The sequence below is a fragment of the Bubalus bubalis genome, chromosome 23 (assembly GCF_019923935.1).
Source record: "Bubalus bubalis isolate 160015118507 breed Murrah chromosome 23, NDDB_SH_1, whole genome shotgun sequence".
Lineage (NCBI taxonomy): Eukaryota > Metazoa > Chordata > Mammalia > Artiodactyla > Bovidae > Bubalus > Bubalus bubalis.
In genome coordinates, this window is record NC_059179.1 from 24,154,432 (window position 1) to 24,175,618 (window position 21,187).

At 40.2% G+C, this 21,187-nt stretch overlaps 2 protein-coding genes across 4 annotated transcripts; one reads left to right on the plus strand and one right to left on the minus strand.

The window, feature by feature from the left end:
- Window positions 1-1,204: 1,204 nt before the first annotated feature.
- On the plus strand, window positions 1,205-15,935 carry TAF5 (TATA-box binding protein associated factor 5). The gene is made up of 11 exons (XM_006067754.4): window positions 1,205-1,766; window positions 3,968-4,205; window positions 8,256-8,571; window positions 9,324-9,487; window positions 9,595-9,730; window positions 10,474-10,594; window positions 11,344-11,473; window positions 12,913-13,077; window positions 14,038-14,215; window positions 14,399-14,576; window positions 14,885-15,935. The coding sequence occupies exons 1-11, from the start codon at window positions 1,208-1,210 to the stop codon at window positions 15,100-15,102; spliced, it is 2,403 nt and encodes an 800-aa protein (XP_006067816.1). The 5' UTR covers window positions 1,205-1,207; the 3' UTR covers window positions 15,103-15,935.
- ATP5MK (ATP synthase membrane subunit k) lies at window positions 15,920-21,173 on the minus strand. 3 transcript variants are annotated; one of them, XM_045164124.1, is made up of 4 exons: window positions 21,022-21,173; window positions 17,809-17,904; window positions 17,628-17,720; window positions 15,920-16,879 (listed from the first exon to the last, which is right to left on the minus strand). In XM_045164124.1, exons 2-3 carry the CDS (start codon window positions 17,893-17,895, stop codon window positions 17,631-17,633), a joined length of 177 nt encoding a protein of 58 aa, XP_045020059.1. In that variant the 5' UTR covers window positions 17,896-17,904; window positions 21,022-21,173; the 3' UTR covers window positions 15,920-16,879; window positions 17,628-17,630. The 3 variants fall into 3 exon arrangements, with proteins under 3 accessions (XP_045020059.1, XP_006067817.1, XP_025129940.1); XM_006067755.4 differs by having other exon boundaries at window positions 15,920-16,023; window positions 21,022-21,170; XM_025274155.2 differs by lacking the exon at window positions 21,022-21,173 and adding an exon at window positions 19,631-19,798 and having other exon boundaries at window positions 15,920-16,023.
- Between the last annotated feature and the right edge of the window lie 14 nt (window positions 21,174-21,187).

Here is a 21,187-nt window from a genome sequence, read left to right on the forward strand (position 1 = left end):
ATAAATATCCACATATATATGTGAGTCTTGGGTTCTGGTGTTAAACATATTTTTATTGTGAATCATGGCCAAAAAAATTGAAAGCTCCTGGTCTAGATCAGTACTGTCCAACAGAAATATAAGTTGAGCCACATACGTAAATAAAAATTTCCAGAAGCCACAAAAAAAAGTAATAGGAAATTAATTTTAATATTTAACTCATATAAAAATACCTTTCAACATGTTACCAATAAAAAAATTATTGAGCCATTTTATATTCTTTTTGTCTTTAAAATCCAGCGCATATCTCACACTTAGAGAACACCTTAGCTCAGACTAGGTACATTCAGTGGCAGTAGTCAATAGCCACCCTACAGGTCGCTCCTGTAGTAGTGCAGGTCAGTTTTGCAATTACCTACCTTAGGAGGCAAACTCTAAATTCCCTCTTAGCCGTGTGAATTTAAACTTAGGAACTGAACAAGACTGTAAACTCACACTAGTGGCTACCTCTCCCATCACACTCAACCCTCGAGATGGCACTGAAATTGATAGATCAGTAAAAACTGAAAACTCTGAGGATGTGTGTGTGTGCACGTGTGTTGATAAATAGGGACTGATGGGGCCAATGGGGCCAACACATCACAGGTTTTCTTGTTTTGGGTGCATCCTTCACCTTTTACCAATGCTGGGCTTTAGCTTCTCCCTCTGGGTATACAAGGTAGCTGATACCTTCCGGGAAATACAAATTCATAGAGAAAAGTAATGGGATGCAGAGGGAGGTGCAACTGCTAGTAAAGCAAGAAACTGAACAACTTAAACTAGATGAAACAGATTAAATGCATCAGATGCTACCCAGTTCTCGCTCATCTCCTCCCCACTCTCTGCCCTTGCCCCTCCCTACCCATGTTTCATAATCTTACATTATGTCAAATTCCATTAGTTTTATATTTCAGTGTTGAGATCACCATGAACGTCATGAAAAATAGCTGGTCTGCAATAAACGTAACTATTATCCAATGCAAATGCAAGAGGCTGTCCCCACGTCCCACTTCCTGCCTTTTTGCCACTCACTTTTGAAAGTTGCTCTTGCTGCGATTCCTTTTTCTTTCTTTATCGCCCCTCCTACTGCCGTAAATTGCCCCCAGAGATGTCGTAAAATGCTCTTCCCCGCCCTCCATGTGGCGAAAACGCAATCACGCTTGACGGCGAGAGGTGGCTCAGCCGCAAGATGGCGGCGCTGGCAGAGGAGCAGACGGAGGTGGCGGTGAAGTTAGAGCCTGAGGGACCGCCGACGCTGCTACCTCCGCAGGCGGGAGACGGCGCTGGCGAGGGTGGCGGCGGCACAACCAACAGCGGCCCCAACGGCGGCGGCGGGAACGTTGCGGCGGCGTCGTCGGCCGGCGGGGATGGTGGGACCCCCAAACCCTCGGTGGCTGTCTCCGCCGTTGCACCGGCGGGGGCGGCCCCGGTCCCCGCCGCTGCTCCGGAGGCCAGCGCTCCCCACGACCGACAGACTCTGCTCGCCGTGCTGCAGTTTTTACGTCAGAGCAACCTCCGCGAGGCCGAAGAAGCGCTGCGCCGTGAGGCCCGGCTGCTGGAGGAGGCAGTGGCGGGCTCCGGAGCCCCGGGAGAGGCAGACAGCGCCGGCGCTGAGACGGCTAGCGCGCTTCTTAGCCGGGTCACCGCCTCGGCGCCCGGCCCTTCGGCCCCGGATCCTCCGGTCAGCGGCGCTTCGGGGTCCGCCGCCGTCTCGGGCTTAGCGACAGGATCTGTGGCTCCGGGTAAAGGTGAGCCTCTGGGTCCCTGGTAGGCAGGACCGGCACGGCGGGGAATGAGCCGGGAAGGCAGAGGCTGGCAGGCCTGCACCTCTGCGGGCTTGTTTTGAATTTCCTGGGCCCGCCTCTAGGGCCACATGCCCGCCCCTTTCCCTAGTGCGCCGGCTGCGCAGTCAAACCCTCTTCCGAGCTGTCAGTTCCAGCGAGAGGCTGTGGAGAGCTATTGAGCCGAAGGATGTATGGGGACGGTGGGCGCGGAGAGGCGGGAACTTTCAGGCTTTTGGTTCTTCTTGTTTGGGCTCTTGAGCTTTGGGCAGGGATGCAGCAACATTATTTGTACTAGCGTACTTTTACTATAAATATTTTATGTTGTTTAACTTAATTTTCAGAGTTCCACTGTGAGGTAGACAGTACTTCTATTTTAGAGATGAGAAACCAGACCGAGAAAGGCCAAGGTATTTGCTTTGGACCACACAGCCACAGAGTGATGGCACATAGTGTAGCCAGTCTTTCTCAAAATATAGGCTAAATACCATTGGTGTTAAATCTTTTAGAGAAATGCAGATTCCTGGGCATCACTTCAGACTTAGTGAATCAGATCCTGTGCAGGTGGAGTCTGGGAATCTGCATTTTCAAATAAATGCTTCAGGGACTTCCCTGGTGGTCCAGTAGTTAAGAATCTGCCCTCCAACGCAGGGGACGTGGGAACGTGGTAGGAAACGAAGATCCTTCAAGTGTAGGGCGACTAGGCCCGCGCTCTGCAGCTACTGAGCCCGCGTGCGGCAAGGAAAAATCCTCGGAGCCGCTAGTAAGATCCAACGCAGCCAAAAATAAATATTCTAAGGATTTAAAAAAAAATGCTTCCAAGAGATGTTGATCTATGGCAAGGTTTGAGAACCATTCATTTAGGAACAGGTATTGGACTTAAGTTGCTGTCTCTGTTGCTTTTACTTGTGTAATGCTGACTTACTCTTCCTAAGCTTGAGAGTTTTTTTCCTTCTATTAAATGGGTTATTGTGAGATTCATATGTCAAATGTCTGGCACTGACAAGTTTATGCCAAGTACCTATCCCTGACACCTGAGGCTCCCCCTTCCCCCATTTCTTCAGCAACTGTTGTGACAAAGTCCATGCAGTAAAAGCCATACACAACATAAAGTTTCAAAGGTGATCCTGAGCCAGTAAAAAATGTTTATTGAATTAAATTACCCATTGTAGAGCCTCTTGCCAAATTAACCTGTGTTTATGAGACCTAATCTTGGCAGCATTGCCAGGAGTGAAGTATGAATAGGAAGCACTGTAACCCATAAGTAGAAATGTGTACAAATGTGATTGAGAGGAATCTTTTTAAAATCTGAATTTGGGGATGAACTATAAGATGGATGAATTATGTTGTTGATTATTTTGCTATAATCTCTCATCTCTTTAGAAACTTGACCTTCAGATTGTAACTCAGAAACCGGTAGAAAGGAAAAGTGGCCATCATAGTAACCAAAAAAACTGAAAATTTGTGCAGTAAAGAGCATAACAGTCTGTAATCACAACTTAAAAAATGTTCCCACAAACCCTCATTTGATTGACAGATGTATCGTTGTTTGGTATTGAAATATTACAAATAAATACTCATGCTTTTTGCCTTGAAATGGTGGTTGTTTTAAGCATATAAAATAGATTTATCTTTTGGAAATATAAAAGGCAAGTTCTTCCCACCAGTAACATGGTTGTATTTTTAGGGAGTGATAGATGTACATACGTGAAGTTAACACGGGATAGGATGTGTTGCTGAAAAGTTATAAAATACTCAAGTAGCTCAGAGAGCTGGGAATGTTACTCCAGGGCATGGCTTGGGGGTGGTGAGTGCCATTTGCATTGAGCCTTGAGAAAAGAGTAATACCATTGTTTGATTTGCACATACCATATTTTATAAAATTTGGTTTTAAAATAGGGTAGCTCTAGGAAAAATGCTGAATCTTTTTGCTGTTGATTTGAAAATTTTTATTTTAAGATGTGGACAAACCAAAGCAGTGTTGGATGGGTAACTGAACCAAACTGAATCCCATTAAAAGATTTTGTGATTGTGTCAGGGAAGAGTGTTTGAGAGGAGAGGGACAAACATCTGTGAAACAGTTCACCTCTGGACCTTAACAAAACAGTCTTAGTCTCTTGGTGCTTGTCAGGTCATTTTCTTGAAGTTATTTTTCATTTTTTAAACAGTTGGAAGTGTATCTGTGGAAGACCAGCCAGATGTCAGTGCCGTGCTGTCAGCCTACAGCCAACAGGGAGACCCCACGATGTATGAAGAATACTATAGCGGACTGAAACACTTCATTGAATGTTCCTTGGACTGCCATCGGGCAGAACTATCCCAACTCTTTTATCCCCTATTTGTACACATGTATTTGGAACTAGTCTACAATCAACATGAGAATGAAGCAAAATCATTCTTTGAGAAGTATGTGAATTTATAAAAAATATGTATATATAGCTATATATATACACACACACACACACACACACACGCAGAATGTATATACACATCTGTAACTACACAAATGTCAGATTGCAACTCGAAAAATACTTTATGAAGGAGAGGTACCTGGTGCCTCTCCTAAACTTAAAATAGAGGGTTTGATCTTGTTGAAGTCAGGAAAGGCTCCTAGAGGTGATGTTTGAGATAGGATCTGAAGATTGGAGAAGAGTTAATCAGAGGAAGAGATAAGGGAAAAACTTGTGTGACAGCCCTGTGGCAGGAAGGATCATGGTAGGCCCCCAGATGAAAGAAGGCTAGTGTGGCTGGAGCAGAGTATGGGGAGTAGGGTTTGGTACTACATGAAGCTTGATGGTTAGTTAGTAACTGGAACAGGCAGGTTCTTAGGCCATGTTGAAGGTCTTTGTTTACTCTAAGATCAATAGTTAGTCATATTGGGTAGGATTAGATTTGGCTGAGATTCACTGAAAAACAATAGCTGCCTAAATAAAAATTTATTTTTGCTTTTATTTTAAGATCAGTAAAGAATTTACCTGCAGTGCAGGAGACACAGGAGACATGGGTTTAATCCCTGGGTCGGGAGGATCTCCTGGAGGAGGAAATGGCAACCCACTCCAGTATTCTTGCCTGGAAAATCATATGGACAGAGGTCCTGCTGTGCTACAGTCCATGGGAGTGCAAAGCGTTGGACATGGCTGAGCATGCACGCACTGCTGCTACTACTAAGAGCAGTGTGAAGCTGTGTTAAGACTAGATTACATGGAGAGTGACTAGAACCCCAAACAGTAGAGGCTTGAGTATAGTAAAAGTCTATTTCTCTCTCTCATGATGGAAGGCATTCTAGGACTGGTATGGAGTCCTTGATTATCTCTTGATCATGTAGCACTAACATCCTTGTCATGCAGTTTCCACTGTGGTACAAGGTGACTCTCCAGCTCTAAGAAATCAGATCAGTGTTCAAGTCAGCAGGGAAGGCACACACCCTTCCTGGAAGTTGCAAGTATTTCTCCCTTTTTTATGTCATTAGTCATTGGCCAAGGAAGGTAGGAAATATGGTCTTTACCTAGATGTCAGTGTGCTCAGCTAGTATTCCGGTGTTTTATTGTGAAGGGAGAAAGAAAAAAATGAATATCTGGGGACAGACATCTCTGCTACAGAAGTTGTGGAAGGACCGTGCTTTATTAGATTTTATGTTTTGAAAGGACCTTTATGCGGGGGGAAACAGATGATTGGGAGGATGAAGTGATTAGACTGATCATTTTGGAAGTTATTGTGTGATTCTCAACTGAGTGTAATATTATTCCTCCTTCCTGGCTGTTTGAAACTGGAGGTATTTTTGGTTGTTGTATCGACTTGACTGGAGATCAGGTGTCTTAGGGATACCAAAAGTTCCAATATGTGCAGGTAGTCACACTTAGCAAAGAATTGTTCTGCCCCAAATACTAGTAGCACCCATGTTGAGAAACACTGGACTGGGGGTGATAGTGTTGGTGAAGGGCAGTAGACATATTTGTGAAACACTTGGTGAAGGATTAGATACAGGTGTAAGGGAGATAAAAGTGTAATTGATAATCCCTGGGTATCTGTCTCCCTTAGCTGGATAGGGATGCTCTTCACTTAGAAAACCCTGGAAGAGGGCAGGGTTTGTCAGATTGTAGAATAATCGAGTTCAGATTTGTTTATGGCTTTGACTCATTTAAGGGATGTCAGGTTGATAGATGGAGGATATATAAGTGTCTGGGCTTAGAAGAGAGGTAGGGGCTAGAGCCATAAATTGGAGTCGTGTGCAATATTGATGGATAGGGATGAGATTATTTGAAAGTGTTAGTTGCACAGTCATGTCCAACTCTTTGCAACCCCATGGGCTGTAGCCTGCCAGGCTCCTCTGTCTATGGGATTTCCCAGGCAAGAGTACTGGAGTGGGTTGCCATTTCCTTTTCCAGGGGATCTTTCTGACCCAGGGATCAAACCTGGGTCTCCCACATTGTAGATTCTTTACTGTCTGTGCCACCATGGAATCCAAGATTGTCTAGGAAGGAGTATGAAATAGAAATAAGTCAATGGGAGGGCTAGACCTGCACCTCAGGGAACTCCAACATTTGGAGGAGAAAATTAATAAAAAGAGTAGAAGAGACTACCAGGTAGAGGAGAGATGAGAGGCCAGAGAAGCAGAAAGAAAACCAGGAGAGAGCTGAGTTATGGAAGCCAGAGAAAAGGAGTGTTTAAGATGGAGGTATGCTTAACAGTTTGAATGAGAGCTCTTTATTTCAAGCAGTAGAGACCCTGCTGCTAGGGCTTGTCAGGTAACACAGGTAGTGGTAATAGAGGGATGATAGAACCCAGGATTCCTGGCTTCTGTGCCAGTATGTCCATTCATTATTCTACACTGCCTAATAGAAGGTATATAGAGCAAATGTTTGATAGCTCAGTGTTTTGTTTTTTTAACTTTTTATTTTGTATTGGGGTGTAATTAGCAAACAATGTTGTGATAGTTTCAGGTGAGCAGTGAAGGGACTCAGTCATATGTATACATGTATCCAAACTCCCCTCCCATCCAGGCTGTCACATGACATTGTGTAGCTCCGTGTTTTTGAAAGAAAATATTAAGGCTGATGATGACAGAATTTCTAAGCTGATTTTTCTTACAGTGCTGTCATCAAAAGGGCTTCCCAGGTGGCGCTACTGTTAAAGAACCCATCTTGCCAGTGCAGCAGATATGAGATGCTGGTTCAATCCCTGGGTAGGGAAGATCCCCTGGAGGAAGGCATGGCAACCCACTCCAGTATTCTTGCCTGGAGAGTCCCGTGAACAGAGGAGCCTGGCGGGTAGCGTTGCAGAGAGTTGGACATGACTGAAGCGACTTGGCAGGCATGCATGAACTGTCCTCAAAAAGCCTCTTCCTCTTCCAGTCTCATGGTGTAGCCGTCTCCTCACCTAGGAAGCTGGGATATCATAGGGACTGACTCTGTGTGTCCTTGTCATGAACAATCTCAGCCTGTGCCAGGACCCCATGCTCAGATGAGGTTATCGGCAGAGACTGATACAAAAATTAAGAGGCTGAGATTTCTAATTTCATTCACATCTTCAGTTCAGTTCAGTCGCTCAGTTGTGTCCGACTCATTCACATCCTAGAAACTCTTGATTCATATCTTGAGTCATGCTAGGCTAACACAGGTAACAGATTAGGGATCTATTGGCTATGTGTCAGAGCTAAAGTCCTAATATCTTTAATCATTTGTTTTCTAAATGTTTTTGCATTGTTTGCTGCTCTTTGTGAATGTTACTATATGATTTTTACATTTTATATTATTAGAATAATTAAGATTTGTAGAAACAAAAGTACATTTAAATTTAGCAATTGGCACCAAAGCTGAAAGCTTTATATAATTGCCTTTGGTAATGGTGAGTAAATGGGAGTGCTTACTCTTTGATATCAACATATTCTTGTTCTTTAGTCATGTTATTAAAGTACTGATGTTTAATATATATATCTGATATTAAGAATATAAGAAATCACTAAAAATGATGAGTTTTGTGAGAATGTCATGCATTGATTGTTGTTGAGAGGCTGAGTGATAGGTATGTTGAGTTTATTATATTAGTTTCTACTTTAGTATGTGTTTGAAATTTCCCATAATAAAAAGTTTTAAAAAGTGGGTTTTGAGAGAACATAAGATTCTAACATCTTCAAACCTCTGCCGATGGTGGCATTCAAACGTGACTGTCTACCAGTGGTGGGTATCTTATCTTTCATTCATCTATGGTGTTTATTTCAAATTCCCTTAAAATGTTTATGATGCATTTCACTAGAGAATTAACTTGGTCATTTTTAGCATGAATTCAGAGCTGAATTGTAATCATTTTGAATTGTGTTACTTCTGATTCTACAACTTAATCCAGGATTATTCAAACTACTACGTTGAAAGTATTCTGGGATGTTTATAAATATATGGGGGAGAGGCAGATCCCTTAATGATTACATTGAAAAATGCCTTTTTAAAATCACTGAAACAGGTTCCATGGAGATCAGGAATGTTATTACCAGGATGACCTACGAGTATTATCTAGTCTTACCAAAAAGGAACACATGAAAGGGAATGAGACCATGTTGGATTTTCGAACAAGTAAATTTGTTCTGCGTATTTCCCGAGACTCGTACCAACTCTTGAAGAGGCATCTTCAGGAGAAACAGAACAATCAGATATGGAACATAGTTCAGGAGCACCTCTACATTGACATCTTTGATGGGATGCCGCGTAGTAAGCAACAGATAGATGCGATGGTGGGAAGTTTGGCAGGAGAGGCTAAACGAGAGGCAAACAAATCAAAGGTATGGGAATAAGAACTATGTAATGCAGATTATGAAAACTTGTTGCATTTCCATCTACATAATTTACACCTTTTTCTTACAGCTAGTTTGGGGATAATTTTACTTTTTATACTAAGTTTCATGTTCTAAGGATGATATGTATATTAGTGAGGATTTGAGAATGGTTGCATTTAACAGAACCCTGATTACACTGGCTGAAACACGAAAGGCTTTTTTCCTTCACATAAAATGAATTAAAGAGGAAGGCCCTCCTAGGCTGGTGTGAGAACTCCACAATGCCATCAAGGACTCTGGCTCCTTTTACTTTTTGCTGTGCCACCTTCAGAATGTGGCTTTCTTCATTGTGTTCATAGGTGGCTATTGCAGCTCCGACTTTGCAGCTGTATTCCAGGAAGGCGGAAGGGGGAGGGTATACCTGCTGAGTCTCCCTTCTTATGAGGAAAACAGTATTTCTAAAACACCACCCAGTATGTTTGTGTATAGGTTTATTGGCAAGAATGATATGATATGGCCATTCTCAGCTGCAAGGGAGCCTGGGAACAAATGATTTTAACTGAGCATGCTGCTGCTCCAACAAAATCAGGGTTCTGTCAGTAAGGGAGAAGGAGAGACTGTCTATTGGGTAGACAAGTACAGAATCGGTTTCAGGATATAAGCGACCCTATTATAATTGTGATTCCTATCAAGATATTAAAAAGATGTATCAATAAACAAAAAAGTAATTTTAAAAAATTGACTCTCTTGACTTGTAGGTATTTTTTGGCTTATTAAAAGAGCCAGAAATTGAGGTGCCTTTGGATGATGAGGATGAAGAAGGAGAAAATGAAGAAGGAAAACCTAAAAAAAAGAAGCCTAAAAAAGATAGTATTGGATCCAAAAGTAAAAAACAAGATCCCAATGCTCCACCTCAAAACAGGTGAGGGAAAAAACTTCAGGAACATGTGTGGAAGTGTAAGACAATGTTATAGATGGTTCCAGTTTTTTAATATTCAGAGTAATTTCCAGTTTGTTTTTCTTTCACAGAATCCCTCTTCCTGAGTTGAAAGATTCAGATAAATTGGATAAGATAATGAATATGAAAGAAACCACAAAACGAGTACGCTTGGGGCCAGATTGTTTACCTTCCATTTGTTTCTATACATTCCTCAATGCTTACCAGGTTGGTAAAATAATTGGGTAGTTTCTGGGGGAAAATTGGGAGAGTCGTGGAAAATGGTGATTAACCATTAAAAGTAGCTTAGATGTCTTAACTAAAATGGAGTTTTCTTATTTACACTCTTGATATAAATATGGCTTCAAGATAGCAGTTAGAAAAGGAGAATTGGGCATTGCTCAGAATAGATAGAAGAAAATGTTTAAAAGACCTTTAGCAACTTGTTGGTACCAGAATCTTGTTTGTATATATCCTTTGTTTCACTGATCAGAATTCTGCTAACCTTTGGAAAAGGAGGAAGCTATGTGGGTCATCTCTCTGAACTTAAGTATTTACTTAAATTTTTTATTAAGAATTCTGTATATCCTTATAGACTTTTTATAATAGACTGCTGAGGATATATTTAGTAAAGTACAAAAATAATTACATATACTTTGTACTATAATTATGGCTGATTTACATTGTACGGCAGAAACTAACACAACATTGTAATTTTCCTCCAATTAAAAAATAAAATAAAAAAAAGCACTTGATCTATATATGCATTCCAAATTTGGAGGGCAAAAAGTAAATTATGACATGTTCTCAATATAAGTGTATTTGAACAGTGAATTTCAAAAGAGAATGAAATCTCAAATGATCTTTTATATGAAGAAAAATAGCAGCTGTCATTATGTGTTCTCTCAGATGTGATTATAATTTTTTTCCCCTAAAATAGTATTGTTTAGTATGTATTTTTTAATTGGCAGGGCCTCACTGCAGTGGATGTCACTGATGATTCTAGTTTGATCGCTGGAGGTTTTGCAGATTCAACTGTCAGAGTGTGGTCTGTGACACCCAAAAAGCTTCGTAGTGTCAAACAAGCAGCAGGTAACTGAGATGACCTGTCAGGATACAAACTCATCATTAGTTTACACCAATCTTTATTCTATGGAACATACCAGGACATTGTGATCTTAGCAGAATTTCACTTGATTTTACTTTTAAGTCAAATTGTTAACAACATTCCCAGTAGTGAAAAGTGTATTGGAGTGGCAAACAGGAGACTGGGGTGCTAGCCTGATTTAATTTCCTTGGTCCTCAGTTTTCTCATCTGTAGAATGAGGGCATTAGGCTAGAAGACTCCCTGAAGTTAAAAATCTAACATTTTATGATTGGTTGATTGTAGATTAAAAAAAAAGTCTTCAAATACTGGGAGAGTACTTTTCTGTTTTAGCCATAAAAATGGCTAAAATGAACTAAGATCAGGGTTACATTTTAAAGTTTTTTGCTGGTTGTATTGTTTAAACAAGATAACACATTCTCAATAATTTATTTTAATATTTCTATAGTTTTATTTTGTGAAACATTGTGATATAGTGGATAAATTGAGTTTCAGTCCTAGTTCCAAGACTAAGTAGCTGTGTGCACTTTGGCATGTTAATAACTGTTCTGAACCTCACTTTCTTCTCTTATACCCTGAAATGATGGCACCTAATTTAAAGGCATTAGCATAGTGATTGGTAAGTAGGAAGAACAGTTCAAATGTTAGTTCTTCTAAACTCTGATATATTAAATAATTGCCTTAAATTGTTTTAATAAATATATTTTTAAAAAGTAATATTTCTGGATCATTTTAGATCTTAGCCTGATAGATAAAGAATCTGATGATGTCTTAGAAAGAATAATGGATGAGAAAACAGCAAGTGAGTTGAAGATCTTGTATGGTCACAGTGGTCCCGTCTATGGAGCCAGCTTCAGTCCAGATAGGTAAAATGCAAACTATAAGAATTAAATACTGCTGTATTACATTGAGATTAAATGAAAGGCATATGAAATATATATATATATATATATGTTATGTGAAAGTTAACTACTGGAAATAATATGCAAATGTTGGGGAAAATACTTTTAGAAAAATCCCATGGTTGCCTATCATTCATTATCTTTTAGGATTTTGCCCTCTGCTAATTCATCTTGGGGTATTGGTGTATAGTAGCTAAATTTACAAAATTAGGATGCATAACTTCAGGGTTTGCTGGTTATAAAAATTAGCTTTAGTTTTATGTAACTCCAGTAGGGGTTGAATTGGTTCTTTGGGTTCCTGCTACGTGTTTGGTGGCTACTGCTGTCTTCTGCAGAGAAGGCAATGGCACCCCACGCCATTACTCTTGCCTGGAAAAATCCCATGGACAGAGAAGCCTGGTAGGCTGCAGTCCATGGGGTCACTAAGAGTCGGACATGACTGAGCGACTTCACTCTCACTTTTCACTTTCATCCATTGGAGAAGGAAATGGCAACCCACTCCAGTGTTCTTGCCTGGAGAATCCCAGGGACGGGGGAGCCTGGTGGGCCGCCGTCTATGGGGTCGCACAGAGTCGGACACGACTGAAGCGACTTAGCAGCAGCAGCAGCTGTCTTCTGTCATCTCCAAATTCACAACAGATTCCTGCTATTAAAGGCATATTGCCTATTGACTGAAGATTTATCTTTGTATAATCAAAAGAACTAATACTGATAAGGGAATTAGAAACCCACAAGAATGTTTGTCTAATTTTCATGATCTCTTAACATTCTACAGCAATGTGGGGAGGGTATTTTTTTGTTTTTTTGTAATACCATCTATATCTTATTGCTTTCAGTCCAAAATCTTTCATAAAGATTTTCATCTTTATGAAACTTTGAGAATTTAGATTTTTGGTTTTTATAGGGTTTAGTCAGATGGTACATTTATACTTGAGGGAAACTTCTCATTTCACTGAAAACCATAGTACTTTCTGAGTAGTTTACTTTTGAAGGCTTTTTACCCAGCTTTGTATAGGGTATGAAAATAGCAACTCCATTTTAAAATAAAAAATTACTGATTTTAAGTGACATATTTCTTGGAAGCCTTTTTCACATGACCTCATTTGACCATACTTTTTGTCATTACCTCTTGGTTTTTTGTTTCGCTTTCCAAAGAACTGTGCTTTTCTTAATAGATACTGTTTTAAAAAACCTAAGCTTATTCAGTAGGTGCTCAGTAGATGTAGTGTCATGGCTAACGTTAGTACTTTCAACTCTTGTTATCTACTCTGAATTTCAGGCATAAATTAAAACTGAGATGTAGTAGTCAGTTACCTATATTTAACATATACAAATGTACAGAGAAACTGGACAGGTACCTAAGTTATTCTAGGAATCAAATATATTACCTTCTCTTTTCTCAGGAACTACCTGCTGTCCTCTTCAGAGGATGGAACTGTTAGATTGTGGAGTCTTCAAACATTTACTTGCTTGGTGGGATATAAAGGACACAACTATCCAGTGTGGGACACACAGTTTTCTCCATACGGATATTATTTTGTATCAGGGGGCCATGACAGAGTAGCTCGGTAAGAACATTATGAGCTTAGGACTGGGCCTATTCAACAAACAGAATGGTTTCTTGTTGGGAATTACAAACTCCAGCCAAACTTATTTTCACTTCTGTTATTATCAGCTTTTTGAGAATGTCAGCATTTGTAGGTCATCTGAAAACTAATTTGGGACAGAAGTATTTCTGTCTGCAATCATGTCTACACCAAGAGTCCATGCCCTCCCCTTCCCCAAGTGGATGCTAAACCTTGTCTTTTGCAGCCACTGTGAGCTCTTGTCTTTCTGTCATATCTTTACAAGTTAAGGATGAGGTAGCTTGGGTTTGAAATTATTTGTGGTCGCCCCCCCACTGGGGGCTTCCCTGGTGGCTCAATCAGTAAAGAATCTGCCTGTAATGCCAGAGACCCAGGTTTGATCCCTGGGTTGGGAAGATCCCTTGGAGAAGGAAGTGGCAACCCACTCCAGTATTCTTGCTTGGGAAATCCCATGCAGAATAGCCTGGTGGCTTCAGTCTATGGGGCTGCAGAGTCAGACACAACTTGCTAAGTAAACCACCACGTGGTAGCCAAAACTAGGGAAAAATACTCTAGGAGTTAGATTAGGAGTTGGAGAGTGTACATTCAGAGAACTAAAGGATTATAGAATTAAAAATTTTTTGGACCATGTTAACTTAGTTTTAAGAATGTTTAGGGAATTTCCTGGTAGTCCAGTGGTTAGGACTTGGTGCTTTCACTGCCTAGGGCACCAGTTAAATCCCTGGTTGGGGAATGAAGATCCTGCAAGCTGGATGGCATAGCTTTAAAAAAAAAAAAAAAGTTTGGTCTCTTAAGTCCTTCCATCCTCCTTTCCCTCAGGTAAACTAGTGAGGGGGACCCACTTACAGCTATTTCACATGGTGGTTTCTGTATTTTGGATAGAACTTGGCATTTCAGAGTTAACTACTAATTACCTTGTGTGCTCAATAATTTTTTAAAAAGGCTCTGGGCTACAGATCACTATCAGCCTTTACGGATATTTGCTGGCCATCTTGCTGATGTGAATTGTACCAGATTCCATCCAAATTCTAATTATGTTGCTACGGGCTCTGCAGACAGAACTGTGCGGCTCTGGGATGTCCTGAATGGGAACTGTGTAAGGATATTCACTGGACACAAGGTATTTTAACTTTCATTATTCCAGCACACAAGGTTCTTTGAGATTAAAAAGCTTAAAAATTAACTAGTGACATACATTTTAAAGATACTGTCCATACCCCTCAACTTTGCTATAGTTCTTTTGTCTCATTTTCTTAGGTATTTTTAACCTTACTTTTGATTCTTGCCATGTACTTTTTTTTAGGGACCAATTCATTCCTTGACATTTTCTCCCAATGGGAGATTCCTGGCTACAGGAGCAACAGATGGCAGAGTACTGCTTTGGGATATTGGACATGGTTTGATGGTTGGAGAATTAAAAGGACACACTGATACAGTCTGTTCACTTAGATTTAGTAGAGATGGTGAAATTTTGGCATCAGGTAAATGACTAGAACTGGCTTTGTGGTCAAGAGTCAATTGTATATTTAAAGGAAGCAGTGAATGTTGACAATTGCAAAATTAAGTCCGATTTTGGATTTTGCTTCTTTTAGCATGATTCAGGATTGTTACCTACATGTATATTGACTTCTCAGGTTAAGCTACTTATTCCCCCAAATTCTTGAGGGAATAGAGTTGTGAAGTTCAGATTTCTTTTACCAGAAATATAAATACATAAAGCATACTTGACATGTCAGAAATTTAAATATGGCAGATTCTACTAAATAGTTTCCTTTTGATTTCCGCTTAGGTTCAATGGATAATACAGTACGGTTATGGGATGCTGTCAAAGCATTTGAAGATGTAGAGACTGATGACTTTACTACAGCCACGGGGCATATAAATTTACCCGAGAATTCACAGGAGTTATTGTTGGGAACATATATGACCAAATCAACACCAGTTGTACACCTCCATTTTACTCGAAGAAACTTGGTTTTAGCTGCAGGAGCTTACAGTCCTCAATAAACCATTGGTATTAAAAGACCTTTGGAAACTACTGTTTGAAAAAGGGAGACTAAAAGCAAATACCTCAGTGATTACTATTTAAGCTACAAAGAATGTTTTGTATGGATCTGGAAGTATGCTGCTTAGAAAATCTGTACAGGACAGTTCCATGTTTCTATAGCAACCACATTTAACTAATTTCCGTTAGTTGAATAAGAGGTATTATGTTTGTGGAGGGGACATTCATGGTGCTTTGGATTGTGTGGAAACTATGCATTTTCTGTTCAAATGCTATTTTAATTTATTATGTTAAAAAAATCAATTGATTTCAATAATTCGTCCTGCTTCAAGATTCAAATTGAGTAATATAATACCATATTGAATTTTAGCTGAAGAATTCCATGAGCATGTACGTTTCTGCTGTAAAAATGTAGTTACTGTATGGCACTCAAGTACTATGTTATATGATCCACTAACATTTTTGCTTGGCTCATGATTAGTGGAATGTACGTTAACTGGCTAAGATGAACTACAATTCCTTTCTGAGAAATAGATGAAGTACAACCATCCACTGACATCTGAATTTATACCTGTTGGACTGAGTGCATCCAAACACTCTATAAACCAGGTGAAATTAACTTCCATGTTCTACTTCAGCTAAAATGGCTGCATACAACCTAGTACACTTGAAGTCAGACATTTCAGTTGCTTACCTCCAGTACTGAGCCTTGCTTTGGAAAACTAAAAGATTTAGACCAAGTTACTGCCAGTTTTTTGCCTTTGTTGCATTTTGTACAGTTTTTATATTTTTGATATCTTGTAAATAAAGACAACCAGCTTTTCCAGGTTCATAATTTATTCTACAAATTGAGTATCACATGATGAGTTGACATTAGCTTCTTCAGGCATGGGAACTTAACAGATAATGTACAGTTCAGAATCCTATAAACAAAGCAAAAATAGTTTAGACACAAATGTGTTCAACTCTGCTTTTAAGACATTTAGTAATTATTAGTAAAAGACTATCCACGAACCTCCCTGAAATTGAATGCAAATTCATTAGATTCTCAAAGGAGTCATTAACTCCCCCAAATTTAGTTGTCTCTCAGCTTTCAACAATTTAATCTAAAACTCCCACCTTTAACAAAAGAGCTGTCAATAATTCAGTATGATCCAAAATATACATTGTTGTAAAAGCCTAGTACATAAGATACTGAATTGACCAAAAAGTTTGTTCAGGGTTTTCTGGCTTATGGGAAAACCTGAATGGACTTTTTTGCCAACCCAGTAACATTCCCCGCCCAACCCCCCCACCCCCGCCCATAAAGTAATAGTTTAAATAGTAGAAAGGAGGAAGGATGGTAGTATCCCCATTATAAAAACAGAGTAAGGAGGTACCTAATATGAAAAACTGGGTTTCCCTTGTGGCTCAGATGGAAAGAATCCACTCCAGTATCCTTGCCTGGAGAAGCCCAGGAACAGAGGAGCCTGGTGGGCTATGGTCTATGGGGTTGCAAAGAGTCGGACACGACTGAGTGACTAAGCACGCACACAGTATGAAAAATTGGGCAAAAAAATTACCTGTCAGGAAAAAACCATGGATCACTGCATTTTGGGCTATGCAGTCAGTCCACTACGGTCAATAGTTTTGGGACTGGAAAAGGTCTTAAGAGCAGAGGAAAAAATTTTCTGTCATGGAAAGCTACATTAGATAAAATCTAGGTTTTGGGTTTTCTGCACATCGTCTACTGCCAACAAAATACTTACACAAGCAAGGGCAAATGGGCGTTGGGTCGCACTAAGAAGAAAATGAAGTCTAGGTGGGATTTAAGGAAATGACAGAATTGCTTACATAAAAATTCAAAAGCAAGATGCATTCGCAACTGATTTAAAAGGCTGGTTAATAATTACTACCAAAAAAAAATTACAAAAAGAGCTTATACAAGAAAGAAAGGATCTTTACAAAAAGAAAGTCCCAAATGTTAAATAAATACACAGAGAATGTTAAAAATACAAATGGTACTCAAATGGAAAAAATATACAACTTCATAAAAAAAAATATTTTTACTCATCAAACTAACAAACATCAGAAACTGACATTATTTAACATGGGGGGGGTGGGGAGGGAGAGAGAAAGCTAGGTGTCCCACAGCCCTTTCAGAAGGCACTTAAGAGAATAAATACTTCTTGCTCAAAAGCATTCATTGTAATACTATTTATATTTTAAAAAATTCTAGTAGGAAACAGATCTGTATAAAATAAATCATATATCCATGAGCACCCATGCATTCAAATTTATAGAGAACATGTTATAAAGCAAAATTACAGATATGGATCATAGCCATTGGAAACCAAACAAATAGAATATAAAAGAGCTAAACTGGGATATTAACAAAAACTGTCAGGGTGATGGAGACATGGGCAATATTTTTCTTTTTCTGAATGTAATAAAATTTTGAACAATGACATTACTTTTATAGTGTGGGGCAGGGGAACCCTAAAATCAAAATGGCAAAGTTATAAAGTTTTAAATGTTATCTCCTTACTGTTTATGTTGCTTTCACAGCTGGAGTTTTTTTAGACCTTAACTTGAAGTATAAGACTATCAAAGCAATACTTCCGTATGTGGCCAGCACACACTGAAAAAGAAAGGAAAAAGCAAATGAGTTGTTGTCACATCTATATTATTCTAAAACATAACTACTTAAAGGTATCATTAATACTTACATTCATTCTCCCTGTGAGAGTGTAAGAGTTGAAATATTTTTTGATACCAGTGAAATGGAACTGGGCGTCAGCTTCTGGACCTGCCATGATTTCAATCTTTTAAAAAAAGAAAGAAGGCAACAAATTGGTTTGGATGCTATTTAAAATTGAAAAAAAAAATTTAAATTAAAGTCACATAAGTATGGTATATTGCATATACATATTGCATATAAATATTGTAAATTTTATGTATGTCTCACCCAAGAAAGCAGTAGCAAAATGGTGGAAAAAACATTGCTAAGAATTTGGAAGGAGGACTTTTGGTTGCTATCACACAACATTCCAGAATATACATCAAATAACACAAAGAACACAGTAGTCTCTAACTCCATCTTCTGACCCAAAATTGGTTGATGTTTTCATTCCTGGCTCTATTTATATATCATAGCACACTGTACATGGAATTCCATCAGTTTTAAGACTAGTTGAAAGCTGGAGCTTGTGATACTTTTCAAAGTCATTCAGAGGGGTAATAACCAAAACAACTAACTGAACGGCTCACCTTGCAACACCACTTTTTACAGTTTTTCCTATAAATAATTTAGGACCTCCATGGGAAGGAGGAGACAGGATTATTTATCACCAAATGGAATTAATACATACTAACTATTGGTGGTGGAGGGGAAGCGAAATCCTTACTCCTTACACCAAAAACAGATGAAAACATGTAAATGTAAAAAGTGAAAACAAAATATCTGAAGAAAACATGGGCAAACATTTTAATCATCTTAGGGAAGGGAAAATACAAAGGTGGCCGAAGAAACACAGATAATCAACCTCATGATCAGTGAAGGAAATATGAAATGAGACAAATATTTAACCATCAGACTGCAAAGATAAATTTATCATAATAAGCAGCAGTAATGGGAATGTGGGAAATTAAGCAGTCTCTCTGCTGCCTGGAGGGAGTGTAAACTGGAGGGAGTACATACAACCTTCCTAAAATGCAATTCTGTAATATCTACTGAATCATGACAGAGTATAGTTGACCCTTTTATCTAGTTGGTTCAATTTGTTCAGGAATTTATGGCAACTGAAATACAGTTTATGGAAATAACTACAAGTGCATTTATAGGCAACTGATAAATGATGGTTCCCATGGGAGGAAACAATGCATGGAGATCTTTAAATATAGACATGAAAAGATATCCCCTTGCAATAGTAAAAGTTCCTATTTCTGGGCATTATAGAGAACATCAAAGGTTCTCAAAGTTTGGTCCCTACACTGTCAGCATCCATTGAAACTCATTGGAAATGCAAATTCTCAGGCCTTTTGAATCAAACTCAGGGGCCCAGCAATCTGTTTTAATGTGCCGTTTAGGTGATTCCGATGTATGTTAAAGTTTGAAAAACACTGCAGTAACAGAAAACCAAACTCTGATTAGTAATTATATAGGGGGAAAAAAAAAACCCTTGAATATACAACAGACTTGAAAAAGGGATTACATCTATAGAGCCTATGTATTTCACAAAGGCATGTATTTCTTTTATAAAGGGACATCAAAGGTCACCAGAGCAACACTGGAAAACTCGTCTGTATGACCGCCTATCTACCACGACCGACGCCACGCCGAGTCGATTGGCAATATAGACGAGCCGGTCGAGGTCCGGTCGAGATTGGTAGGCAGTGGCAGTGACGCAGTCGACTCTTGATGAAATAGAATCAGGGGAAACCTGTGAGGAAGTTGCTGCTATGGAAACCGGCACTCTACAGTTTGCCATTCAAAGGCCTTCAGGGGCATTCACAAGCATAGAATTGGCAATGAAAATTTCGACAAATGACCTTAATTGTGAACACTGTTTCAAGAAGGTTCTTGCAGCAATGAAGGATTCCAAACTTCCTTGGGTCACCTTAGAGGCCTTGGCCAGTCCAGTCCAAGTAGGAAAATCTCCATTAAAAGAGAATTGATCTCTGGATTCTTAAGTGTCAAGCAGGTTTCTAGGAAAAACTCTACAGAAAACAAGGGCTTAATTCCCACTAACTTGTGTCTAACAAACATTTTCAGAAGAATGTGGTATTCAACTGAAACAATCTTAAGGTGCCTTAAATCTCCCTCTATACAATACAGAAGGAAGGCTGATGTCTGCAATATTCCACAGAGGCCTAATTCTGACTACGGGGTGGCACAGTTTACCATCGGCAATTTAGTCCAGATCGGAAAAGCGCTGAGATGGAAGGGTAAGGGAGATGTTGCCGCTGAACAACTGCAGCAAAGCCTGTAAGCACTTCGCTTAGTATCCTCAGCAAACTCCAGGTTACTTTCGGGCAAAGATCAGGAATCCTTAAGTGTCCTTAGTGGAATAACTAAACCGAAACTTGCTTTCCTTTTGAGTTACACATCGGTTTAGAAAGACATGAATGAAAAATACCTAAGATTAAACAAAACCGTACTAATTGTTAAACTGTAGCCTATGGCAAAGTCTAAGCCATGGGGTCTTCGCTTCTGTTTCTAATTGCGCGGCGAACTACTTCCCACCAGCCTCGCTGCTTTCTGTTTCTCGGTACTACTAGTCGGTCTGACCGGACACCTACCTGAAATGGTGAGATCTCGCGGGAAAAGAGGCAAACACAAGAGACAGCGGCTCAGGTGCCAGGAGCTGCCTCTGGTACAAGGAGTTTATAGCTCTCTGCTCTAGCTACTATTAGTGAAAGGGCTTCCCGCCGACCGAACACAGACAGATATCTAACCCGCTTACCCGGGGCCAGGCCACACTCACTATCTCCGGACAAAGGCTGCAGCGCAGCTAAAGGAGACCTGGCTGGACAGCTTTCTAAGCATAGCTCGGTGGAAACAAACTGCTTTGGGCATACAGTGCAAGAGAGGTTACTGCGACGAGACGGGGGGGTCATAAGTCCGAGTTCTGATCCAAAATTACGTCACTGAGTGACCTTGGGGGGGCGGGCTCCCTTCCCTGCGGGCCTCCTTTTCTCTACTGGAAAATACATTCTAAGGGCCTTTAGGAGCCTCGCGCCGAGGCTTCCCAGTCACTGTCCGAGCCCTCACGCCCGGCCTTCATTTTCTCTAACTCCTTTTCTATTCACCACCACTCTCCGCCAGCCCCCACCAAAGCGAAGGCCTCGCGGTGTGCCCGGACCAGGAGACAGTCTGATTCCAGGCCGGCCCCACAAAGCGGAGGCGCGTGACCTAAATCCATGTTCCCCTCCACACTCACCTTTCAAGGGGTTCAAACTCCACGGCCTGTGTCCTTCACCGTACGCTGCTGCCCCTCGATCCCGCCGGAAGACACCACCTCCCCCTCACGCGTTCAACGGGCCTGAAGGGTTCGGCCCTCTGCGTCGATTGGCTACCTATCTAAGCCCCGCCCTTCCGTTTCCTGT

Bases quoted from the DNA above. Each gene is read 5' to 3' on its own strand.
- ATP5MK (XM_045164124.1), bottom strand. From the start codon at position 17,895: ATGGCAGGTCCAGAAGCTGACGCCCAGTTCCATTTCACTGGTATCAAA. The intron at 17,721-17,808 runs GTAAGTATTAAT...TTTCTTTTTCAG, and splicing joins CTCTCACAGGGAGAATGAAT to TGTGTGCTGGCCACATACGG.
- TAF5 (XM_006067754.4), top strand. From the start codon at position 1,208: ATGGCGGCGCTGGCAGAGGAGCAGACGGAGGTGGCGGTGAAGTTAGAG. The intron at 10,595-11,343 runs GTAACTGAGATG...GGATCATTTTAG, and splicing joins TAGTGTCAAACAAGCAGCAG to ATCTTAGCCTGATAGATAAA. The intron at 13,078-14,037 runs GTAAGAACATTA...TTTTTTAAAAAG, and splicing joins GGCCATGACAGAGTAGCTCG to GCTCTGGGCTACAGATCACT.